The sequence below is a fragment of the Orycteropus afer genome, unplaced genomic scaffold (assembly GCF_000298275.1).
Source record: "Orycteropus afer afer isolate SDZICR_OR568_19922 unplaced genomic scaffold, OryAfe1.0 scaffold00419, whole genome shotgun sequence".
NCBI classification, from domain to species: domain Eukaryota; kingdom Metazoa; phylum Chordata; class Mammalia; order Tubulidentata; family Orycteropodidae; genus Orycteropus; species Orycteropus afer.
The window spans coordinates 1,577,345-1,589,439 of NW_006922006.1; the positions used below are offsets into that span (position 1 = coordinate 1,577,345).

Consider the following 12,095-nt stretch of genomic DNA (forward strand, 5'->3'; position numbering starts at 1 on the left):
TATGCACAAGGAGACAGCTCAGGGGGCAGGAGTGCATGGAGGGATGGACACTGGGAAGAGGTAACTATGGGGAGGAAGTGGGAGGGGAGCAGTTGCATTGTGGTAAACTGTGATCAATGTCGTGAGACAAAGTATATGTGTACTGCTGTATGGAAAGTGAATTTGCTCTGTAAATCTTCACCCAATCACAATTAAAAAAAAAAAAGGGGGGCAAAAGACTTGAACAGACTAAGATATACAAACAGCCAATAAGAACATGAAGAGGATGCTTTAGCTCATTAGCCATTAAATCTAATTGCTGTTGATGCTGACTCATGGTAACCCCATGTGTGTCAGTCAGAGTAGTACTGTGCAACATGGATAAATGTTGGAAACATCACGCTGAGTGATGTTAAGTCAGACACAAAATACAAATATTGTATGATCCCGCTTATATGAAATATCTAGGGAAAAAAACAGGCAAATGCAGAGAGACAAAAGTTTCTCAGTGGTTACCAGAGACTAGAGGGAAGGAAGAGGAAAATGAGACAGGTACTTTTTAAAGGGTACAGTGTTTCTGTTAATAGTGAAGAAAACCCTTTGGAAATGGCCAATGATGATAGTTTCACAATATGGTGAATGTAATTAATATCACTGAATTGTGCACTTAAAATAGATAAAATGGTTAACGTTTTGTTATATATATTTTACCCTAATAAATTAGAACAAACACTCCTCTTTTTTCAACAAGATACTGTTCCGTTTCCTGCCTTCTCTGCTTAACATCTTGAAAGAGTAATCTAATAACGCATTGAGTTTGCTTCCCCATTTCCCACTCACTGTCCTCCAAACTATCCAATTTAGTAATTTGGCTGTATCTTCCCTATACGTAAACACACTTTTATAATAATTAAGATCACTAATTTCTCAAGTACCAAAACAATGGGCAATTATGAGTTTCTAGACTACTGGATCTAATTTCTGATTATGCCAACCACCAGCTACTTCATCAACTCTGCCTTTCATTAATTCCTATTTCTTTCCAGTTTCTTCTATTAACCTTCCTTATTCACTAGCTCTTCAATGACTCTGCTCATTATTAAAATGTCCATGCTGCTCAGGTCTGATCCTGGTTCTTTCCTAATTTCACTAACACAGTTCCTCTGGACAATTTTACTCCTATGCATTCAAATATATGAAGATTCCTAAATAACAGTCCTCAAATGCCCACTGGGTAATTCAAGTCATATGACCCATACGTCTCTTGCCTCTAACATGTCTAAGACAGTTCTTTGTCTTCTCTCCAAACCTGTTCCACATTCCTGTAACCCCTTATGTTGATTTATAAATTTCAGCTTCCAACTTATCTCCCTAGTTTAGAATCTTGGAACTATCCTTGCCAATTCCCTCTTCCTCCTACTCTTCCCAAATAAGCAATTGGTCATGATAAATTCTGTTGCATCTACTTCTAATAACTGTAAATCCAGCCTTGAATTCAAGTTTTCACCTGGATTGTTTTACTGCAAGAGCCTCCCAAAAAGTATCTGTATATTATAATAAGAATTTTTTCTTTAAAATTATCTATATAAGATGTTGAGTCAGAACTGACTCGATAGCAGTGAGTTTGTTTTTTTTTTAAAAATATAAGACCAAAGAGTCAAAAGCTATTTTAAAGCATAGATAAGAAGGTTAGGGGGCAAGGAGATTTAGTAAATGGAAGTGAAACTAGAACAGAAATAACGAGAATGTTGACAGGACGTGAAGAACGTAACCGATATCACTGATCATCGTGTGTAGAAACTGTGGAGTGGTGGCAAGTTTTGCTTGTATATTTTCACTAAAAGTTACTATTTTTGTAAAAGGAAATCTGACCCTGTGAATCCCCCAATTAAAGACCTCTTGCTATCCAAAGGAAAAAGTATAATCTATTTAGTTTATAAAATTATTATAATCTATTTAGTTTATAAAATCCTTCACAATCTTTCTCTCGGTTTACCTTCTGCTCCCCTGCCCCCACCAGGCACTGTATCGTCGAATGCCATAGAGTTCACCATTTCATGGCTACGAGCATTTGCATACGTTGCTGCTTTTGCCTAGAATGCCCTTCCTCTTTGATCCTCTACTTGAAGTCTTTACCATCTACTTTCAGCAGCATTTCCCCAATTTACCTGGGCAGACATAAATGACCTTATCTACATTCTCATAAAAACTTTTTTGTGCTTCCATTACAGTTTTTATCAGTATGTTTCAACTTCCTACTTCATCTTGGATATCACCATACCTAGCAATATTGCCCAGCCTATATGCTCTAAATAAAGTTCTAAATGAGTAACTAAAACTCAGAGTTGACTAAAGTGAATCACATGGCTAGAAGTTATGATATGTATTCCTAAAGACCCTGGCCTAATTTTCTACAAGTATCCCATAATCCTAGGACTCCTAAGGCCCAGATCAACTGTGTATACTCAAATCATTATGTTTCAAAGGTAGTAAAGAGCTTCCAGGAGAGGAGAGGGAGATCTTACCTCGAGGGAAAATGCCTGGGTCCATGAAGGTGGCCATGCTGAAGTTGGCCAGCACAAAGAGAAAAACAATCGCATTGTAGATGGGCACTGCGGGCGACACATACAGGCTGAGTCCTGGGCACCTGCACAGACCGTAAAGGAAATGAGGGGCTGCCTCTAACACACTGGATCCCAACCATACCCGCAAAATCTGTAAAGTTTCTGAAGGGCCTAAGGCAGAAAAGGCTAACTTTCTGAGGGAAACAATCATCCATTGATAAGCTGTAGCAAAAAAAAAAGGCTTAGGGGTCCTTCCTACGCCCCCATCAACAACAGTCAAGACTCTGCATTTCACCCAGCCCCCATACCTATATAGAAAGCTGAGCACCAATCTCATGGACAAAAGAGCCCTTCAGTCACAGTTTTAGATGAAGGTATCAGACACAGAGAATCTCTCCTACCTTAACGCTTTGCACTAAGCGTGTTCTTCAGATTCATCCTTGCCCTCTGGAGCTTTAAACATGTTTTACAATCTGCCTTTATTTCCTTTCTAACAAGACGTGAAAACTAGGGACAAACCATGTATGCAACTGACACTAGCCACATTCCCTTCTTGGGAGCTGCCTGAGGCCATGTTCTACTGACCTACACAATGGCCCAAAGCATAGGCTACCACCTGCGTCTCTGGCACCCCTTCCCCTCACAGCTGACTTTGAACCACTCTCAACAGCTTAAGTTTCCACATTACTTCAGTTATTCCCAAGAGTGTTAATCAACTACAGGCTACTTCTTTTCTGGGGGGTGGGGCACAGCAGCCATCACTAATGACTCATAGTGACCCCTCCTTGAGTTTCTAAGGCACTATCCTGAGAGAAGTAGATTGTCCAACCATTCTTCCGAGGAGTGGCTGGTGGGTTTGAACCGCCAGCCTTCTAGTTAGCAGTCAAGTGCCTTAAGCACTGTTCCACCAGAGCTCCTACTAACAACAATACAGATAACCAAACAGATAAAGACATTGACATACAAACTCAGGACACAGAACTAGATCCCTTGAGGACTGAAAATGAATGAGAAGGGGGAGGGGAAAAAAGGTGTAAGACCACGGAAGTCCAATAGGAAGAAGAAACTGGCCAAACATATCCAGCATTCCACAGGATTCAAGTCAAGAGAGATGCTTTAGGCAACATTTTACGAAAAAAAAAAAGTGTTCTGATAAGGTCCATTTCTTCCATGGACATGAGTGTAAGTAGGAACCCTTCCAGAGCTCTTCCTTTCTCTGCTGTTACCCTGGGAGTTGGAAGCTTCAAAATGTCTGATGTGCTGCTACTATGTCAATTGTATCAAGCACTCTCTCTACTGTCTCAGCTCAGGGAGAACTTCCTATACAAGACAAGGGCTGAACATCCTAATCTGCTTTGTGGCCAAGAACGTAGTAATCTCCAGAACTGGGACGGCATCTGTCCTTGTCACCTTCATCTGGACTAGTCAGAAGGAAAGAAAGGTGCCAGGCGAAAAAGACATGTTATGAGTCTGGTGGATTTAACCCACAGCAGTCCTGGATTCTGTCAAAAGTGGTTTATTCCCATGGAAACAAAAAGAGCAGCCCTGAATTCATGACAGCGGGGAGGAACTCAGCGCCTTAATGAGAGCTCCTTAATAAACCAATGGTAAGACAAAACTGACCGTCAGAAATCATCTCACAAGTCTTCACAACCACCATTCAGCCATTATGTAAATATTACGTGCTAGGCTTTTTAGGTAGTAAATATCATTTAACTCTTTGCTTATCTTGACGAGTCAGTATATATAACTGGGAAGAAAACAATGAAGCTGGAGTGAGGCCACCAATCTCATGGACACGAGGAGCCCTTCAGTCACAGTCCTAGGCTATCACCAAAGTCTCTTAGGGAAGCCTCTGCCTCATACAAGTTTTTTGGTTCAAAAAAGATGGCCCTGTATTGTTGGCAGAGTTTTGGGTGGAATACAAGCAAGAAGGAAGAGTCTTTGCTCAGCTCCACCCTAACCTCCCAGGTTCCTTTGGAGGGAGGGAGACTGAAACCCAATCATCCAGGTCAGAACCCCTCCCTAATACTGAGCTGTTGATTCAATTTCCACCTGGGGAAGAAGAGAAAGGGTGACTCACTTGACTCCCACAGCCTGGGAAGACAATTAAGAAGGAAAAAAGAAATTAAATCTTTAGAACACTGAAGCATCCGTGATTTAAAAGTGTCATTCCTAGAACTGGGCACTGCGGCTACTGTGGCCTTTTGACTTCTGAAGAAGTAAGCAAGAGTACCCACCATTCCTGAGGGAAACAAAGGTTCTCCAAGAGCTGGTGAGTAAGAATGAGGTATCAGCCCCCTCACAGGGCCAAGTGTCAATCTTTCTGACTTCATTTTTTCTTCAGTTTCATTACCAAACAAAGCAACTCACCTGATTTCCTTGGTGCCCTGCCAGCCATTGCCCTCTAGATGACAAACTTTACCCCTGCAACTTTCTAGATAGTAACTTCCCCAGCTGAGTGTACAACTCTGGAACTGACTTTCTGTATGTTGCCAAAATAAACCCTGCCCCCACAGAGACAGAATCTAGAAACGATGCAAACAACTTAACAGAATGAGTATTCGCTCTTACATTCAAATCACATTCAAATCAGAGACCCACCGCTTCCAACCAAAAGCATTCTAGCTGAAGAACACCCCACCAAGGAGAGCCTGTCCCTGCCATATCCCATATGTTGTCTGGCTTCAGGAAAAGGCTTTCTGTTGCTATAGTACCTTGCCAAATTCCTAGGTGACCACCCCAAGGAGCCTGTCTGAATCTGTTGCCTCTGCTGGAAGATGAGGCCTTAGCTGAGGAAGGGAGTTGTTGGGGCTCATCCTCAGCCTATGGCAATAATCATGAGTTCTAGAAGCTTAGGGAGTGGCCCAGGAGGCTGGCTGACTCACTAATGGGACTCCTAGACCTCTACCATCCCTGGAAAAACAGGTTCCTCTGCCCATTCATTCAGCACTCCCATTTCAAATAAAATTGGGAGAGTGGGTTTCAATACCCACACTTCTGACATCCTGTTTCTAAGCCTCCTTAGCACATCCTCTTCTAAAAGGTGCTTAAATTCCTAGATAGAAAAACAAAGGAGGAGTCAAGAAGCTTTGGATTGTAATCCCGTATCAATGTTTGCTACACGGAACTCTCCAAACCTGTTATTTCAGCTATGTATTACAGATATGAGACTGAAGGAGAGAATGTTTGAAAAGATCCTGGAATTCTTTTTAAACTAGGTGGCTCAATACTGAGTACTATCTGGATGGAAGACATAAAAAAAACATTATTAACTATCACAATCATCATCAATTATCATTCCAGTTACAACTTCATCCTTAATTCCACTTCCCCCGAGATACTAGGGATTCAAGGACACTTAAGGCAGAGGCACTAAGCTCCTAGAGAATAGGCCTATGCATTCCACCTATGCTAACACATGTGTGAGCATATGACTAGTGTTCCATGTTGGTAAGAGAAAGGTACAATGAATGTCCCGCTTCCTGCCTTTGGGGATCCTCATTCAGGATGGTGTTATCCTCTGCCTTCCTCAAGATTCCATAGAAAAACAACTTCTCTCCTTATAGATGGGAAGTTTCTCTAAAACATCTGCTGATTGTGGTGTCTCTGTCCCCCAGCTTTCCATCAGCTGAACATTAGATGCTGAACCTGGGCACTTATTTCTGAATGAGCAAACAACTGGGGAAGGAAAAGGAACAACTACTGCTCGGTAAAGCTTAATCGCAGGGCTTTTTCCACTCAAATCAGGTGCTAACATCTCCACAGTCATGAAAAAAAAAAAAAAAAAAAGGACCAGAGGGACAGCTGTGAGATTGCCCAACTCTCTTTGGGTAAAAGAGATGGGCGGGGACAGACGGAAAAACTGAAAGGAACCATCTGTATCATGGATGGGATTCTAGGAAAGACCACCATGGATTTCTGGACAACCCTAACTTTTATCCTTCCCTTAGAGGATCACCTGAAGCAGAGAGTTCTACCCTGACATCCTCCCCATCAATTTTAGAAATGAACAGAATGAGATGCTGACTGACTTGTAACTAGAAGAGACTTTAGAGAGGATACAATTCAGTGATTTCAAATGGTGTTACCAAGAGCCCCAAGAAGGTTTCAGGGGCCCCCAAGGAAGGCAAAGAAAAGACACCAAGTGGCTGCCCTCTATGCCTCAGGCTCACTTGAAACAGAGACGTCTCACTGTTATGTTTTATATACAGGCAGTCCCCAGGTTACCACCATCTGATGATCATCAACTTACAGACAACTCCTACTTGCCCTTTAATGTTATGTAAGTTTGCCTTACTTTGAAATGACTGAACCAACCCCTGCCGGCAGTAAATTCTTCATCACACCTTCACTTGCCGCACGTGCACAAGCCTTTTCTTGCACTAAGGTAAGGCTAGTAAGAACCGCACTCACCTATTCCAACTTACCTACACATTTGCCTTAGAGACGCACTTAGGATTGGATCTTGTTCATAACCTGGGTACTGCCTGTACTGAGGATCCACATGAGATTTCATTCTTAAAAAGTTTAAATAAACTGCTCTAGTTCAACTTCCTCATTATCAAGGAAGAAACGGGGGCCACAAAGGTTAACAAATGTTACTAAAACCAATCTCCTGACCCCTAAATGGTACTCATCCCACTTAACTAGCAGTGCCCCCTTGCCAATCACAAAGAGAGGATGCAGCTATATAATATTAAAAGCAGTCTAGTACTTATTGGGAGGGAAAGGGTTACTTTAACAGACACTCTCCTTACCAAACAGGGAAAAGGAGAGATGATTAAGACAGGATCCCCAATAACGCTTCTTCTTAGCTGGGTACTGGATAAATGCAGTGAATAAAAGGGACCGGGTTTTTGAGGGAAGGTCTAAACTGTTCTATCCAAGATTCTCTGGGGCAGAAGATTACTATTTCCTTGATGATCAGACTCAACTCAGTCAATTTCTATTCATGGCTTTCCCTGTTTGACAAAGAATATAGAGGGTAAATTGTTCACAATTAGTTGAAACCTACATGCCTCTACTAACTGTATCTGTCAGATGAAAGAGACTCTCCTTCCTACTCCCAGTTGTCTAAGTCCCAGAGTTAATTCTCACCTGGGGCTTATTGTGATGTAAGAACAGCCAGTTGTAGCCTAGTGAAGAGAGTAAGAGGAGGACAGAGTAGTTACAGTGTCAGATTACCCAATAAGCAAGGTTAAGCACAAGATGACTTGTGTAGTTGTGTAGTGAGCAATTTCGTATTTTTCACCTCATCAAAGATTCTGCTTCTAGATATGGCTGGCATTTCTCTCTCCCCCAACCTCACAGCGCCTTCCTACAGAATCAAAGCCTCTTTTTCAAACTTACAATCCCTGACAGGGACACAGTACCCAATAAGCAAGGTAAGTGTGGGTGACTTGTGCTGACTTACTAATCTGTAGTGAACAGTTTCACATGTTTTTCACATCAACCCATATGAAACTGTTCACTACAGATTAGTAAGTCAGCACAAGTCACCCACACTTACCTTGCTTGCATGTTTATTAGGTAATCTGCCCTTGGTACAGATTGAAAGGCCCAAATAGGAGCTGCTTCTGAGTCTCATCTTTCCATCTGAAACCATGAATTCTTTTTTAGTTTCAAACGGGGTTCTCCAAGGAGTTAAACCTCGAAAGGGGAAGATCCCTCTGGAAATGGTTTTTCAGGACAGTGGTGCCTGAACCCACACCCACATGCTTGTAGGGGAAATCCTATGGTCAGATAGAGAGGAAGAGATGAGAATTTCAGAGGAACCAAGAGCCAGGTGACAGAGAAAGACAAACAGGGTATCTGTGCCTCAACAAAGTGAGCAGGAGACACTCTAGGGGGAAAAAAGGAGTCTACAAATTGGTCCTGTGGAAGCTAATACCAGGGTGAACTCTATGACTTAAGTTTCTTTTAACTTTGGATTAGAAACAAAAACTCCTGCTCAAGAATTACAGAGTCAATATTGTCCTCCAAAATCCTTTCACCCAGGTCGGTGAGACCACGAAATGCAGAGGGCCTCTACTTTACTGGCACCCGGGAACAGGAAAGTAGGTTAAATAGCTTCAACTACCAATTGAGAAAATGCTTATGTCAGGATAACTCTGTGGGCAAACTGGTATAACCAGCCAAACACTTCAACAGTTCCAGATTAGCAAGTCAAGAACAAGGATTTTGCTTGTCTTCTCAAGAACAGATGGGTTGCGAAGGAAGGTCAGGAGAGGAGGAATGGAAAAGAGAATCACAGGAAGGCTGTGGGAGAAGTGATCAAGAACATGAAATACAAATTTGTGAACTGCTGAATGGGAGCTCTAGTGAGTAGTGTCTAAGGTATTTATTTGACTGCTAACCAGAAGGCTGGCGGTTCAAACCCACCAGCCATTTCTCGGAAGGAAGGTTGGGCAATCTACTTCCATAATGATACTGCCTCGGAAACCCAAGGAGGGATCACTTTCAGTCAAATCCACTTTTCTGTAAAATTTCACCCAAATGACATTAGAAAGTTTAAAAAAAGATGGGTTGAGAGAAACCACTGAAGTCAGTACCCTGAATTTTCTAGCTTCTCCAAAAGCTTTACCTCTTTAAGAAAAAACAGGCCCTCCTCAACTAGACAGGTCTAAGAGGGCCAGCCATATCGGTCTTGCACATAGCCTTCCTGACCCAGTAACACAACTGTAAGGATACAAAGATACTGAGATCTAATACAAATGTTCCTTGGTTAAAATGTTGATTCTACTTACTAGCCATAACAACAGAAACCCGAATAAGTCCTGACGCTGAAGACTAACCCCTCTGTAGGCAGTCAATGCATAAAGGGCACAAGTCACTGAACTTTAAGCAACAGAATGGTGACTTTAAGCAACAGAAAAAGAATATACAGAAAAGTGAGGCCAGATTGGCAAAGCAGGACTAACTCGAGACCCAGGAGCTCTGGTACCATAGTGCCTAAGTCACTTGACTGCTAACCAGAAGGCTGGCAGTTCAAACCCACCAGCCACTCCTCAGAAGGAAGATGGGGCAATCTACTTCCATAGTGATAATGCCTCGGAAACCCGGGGGGGGGGTTGCTATGAGTTGAGTCCGACTCAACAGCATGTAACAACAATCTCAAGACCCAAGGGATCAGCAGGCATGGTCAGGCTGGAGAGCTGGGGGCCACATCTATGACTTCTTCTATGCTTCAGAAGAAGAGGGGAGAAGTGAGATGATGCTTATACCTTAAATAACGGATTGTTCTTTCCTTGTTTAAAAACTAGATAGATCACCATTACTTCACTTCTGGCCAAGTGACCCACGTGTTTTAGAACTCCTTTTGGCATCAAAGCTCAATTGTTGTGGTCTTCCTTCCCTCCTATCTCAGATTTAATTTCTGTTCTATATCTCTCCTCATAATAGTAACTGGCTCCACCCCAGTAATTCCTGCTTCATTTTCATTCAGCCCTCAATGAGTCTCAATTGCTTTTATTCCTAACTACCTCATTATCTTCCTCTTCTCAGCAGAGCACAACCAACTGTGAGCCTGAACTATAGCAAAGTGGACTTCCAAAATATAGTATGTCTGATCACTCCAAGAGTTGCAGCTAGAGAACTAATTTAATGACTCAACAGTGTAAGGCTCAGAGGCCTAGTACATGTTAATTTATAAGTAGCTTAATAGGAAAGTTCTAGCTGCTTGCCAGGAAGTAGACAGCTAAAATATTAGAGGAAAGAGAAAGGATAAATTACTCACTCTCTGCCACTAACAAGCAAATTAACAAAGTTCTAAAGAGCTCAAGTGGAAATGATACAGATCCCAAATCCTTCAAATACCAACTGCCTTTCCCAAGAAGACCAAGGAATAGGAGAATTATCATCACTCCCTTCAGCAGAAACTAATATAAAGGGACTCTTCTAGAACTCTCTTCCTAAATAATATGTGTCCCTTCCCAGTGGCCCTTACTTGTCCAGGCTTCAGTTTAATAGAGAGAAAATCATCTGAGTAACACAAAACTGACAACCAACAAAAACAAAAACTGTCTCATCAGTATATCTCAATCAATTCTGAAACTTTCCAGTACTCTCAGTTTCCACAATCTCAAACCTAAGCTTCTGACATCCTAGGGAAAAGCCATTTGAAAAACCTTTAGTTTAGTCTAGTTCTTTCTCTCTCACAGAATTGATTGCTTAAGCTGCTTCAAGCCTCTCTGGTAGTTTCCTCCCACTTCCTTCCTAGTTTAGGATTATCTAATGAGGGAGCTGGGTAGGATAACATGAAGACACTTATGATTCCAAAGGAAAAGAGGGAAGGGAAGGGAAACGACTCAATGGAGTGAAAAATTTCCAAGATCACAGGCTTTTCTCACTTTTCTTACTGTATCTCTGGATTTGGATTTACCTATACAAACATGGATTTCTAGTCACGTGGTTTTGCAAGAAACTAGCAAACCTCAAGAGAAAGCATACCCCTTCACATCCTATGGAGTGGCCCCCAAATATCACCGCTGGGAGAAAACTCACGTAAAGGCAAAGAAGAGTGTTGTAGCTCCCACTAGGAAGATGGCGGCTGCTGAGACCGGGACATACTTGCTGGGTTTGAATCTCTTTCCAGACTCTGCGGGCATGTTGGAGCTCTGATGGGAGATGTGCCCTGCCGCATAGCCCAGGCCCACACAGCGGCAGAACAGGCAAGAAAATGGGAGAGGGAAACAGCAGAGAAGAGTACAGGAGGCAACCAGGGAAACAAAATTTAAATGATCACCCTTCCCCCTCCCAAATAAAACCAAAGGTCAAAAGATCTCAAATGTAGGATAGCATATGGGAGGGGGAAAGGTGATTCCAAATTCCAAACGATAAAAAAATTACCTCCCCAGAACAAGGCAAAGGGAAGATTAAGAAACACAACTTGTACAGTTTAAAAATTGGAAAGAAACAGTAAATGCAAATGGTTGCAGGTGGAGAACATGGGCAGCCAGAGAGATCAAAGAATAGCTCATGGACAGAGGCAGGTCTTCAAAAGGAAAGCAAGAGGAGAAGATTAGGAAGAGTAGAAAACTTCGGGCAAGGAGAGACTCTTCTGAGGAGATACTACAGTACCTCCACAACCACCACACTTGCACAAAAGTCAAGCTGCACCTACAAGAGGTATGCCCTGTGCTTCTATTTTAATCCAAGAAGGAACCTGAGGTGCCTTCCAGCTTTAAAGAGAAGCTGTTTTATTATAGTCCTTGTCCTTTTCAGGTAGTCTCCTCGATGCCACTTCTCCCACACCTTGACTTTATCAGGTTTGTAGTCTGGCAATGGTGGGTGAATTTTATTTCTCTCTTGATGGCTAAAGCTGGGCAACAGCTGTTACAAGGTTGAGTTGTAAATCCTCTTCTTTGAAGGGGGAGGGAAAAGAGAAAAAGCAAGCTTGCCTGTCTTCAATCTCTTCTTGTTATTCCCAAGCCCTTTAAGGGCTTCGTTTCCTCTTGAGTTCATACAAAACTAAAAAGGAACTTAAAATCCCTGAAGTCATATTCTTCCAATAAGCAGAGTAAGTTGAAGTGACTGATTACATTCAGTGAC

At 42.2% G+C, this 12,095-nt stretch overlaps 1 protein-coding gene across 1 annotated transcript in view; it reads right to left on the reverse strand.

Moving 5' to 3' along the window:
- The window catches only part of ZDHHC5 (zinc finger DHHC-type palmitoyltransferase 5), a 26,232-nt gene extending 15,080 nt beyond the window's left edge, over positions 1-11,152 (reverse strand). The window contains exons 1-2 of the mRNA XM_007953858.2: positions 11,049-11,152; positions 2,505-2,626 (exon numbers count right to left, since the gene is read on the reverse strand). Of these exons, the coding sequence (XP_007952049.1) occupies positions 2,505-2,626; positions 11,049-11,152 (226 nt within the window). The remainder of the gene's footprint in view (positions 1-2,504; positions 2,627-11,048) is intronic.
- Positions 11,153-12,095: the final 943 nt, after the last annotated feature.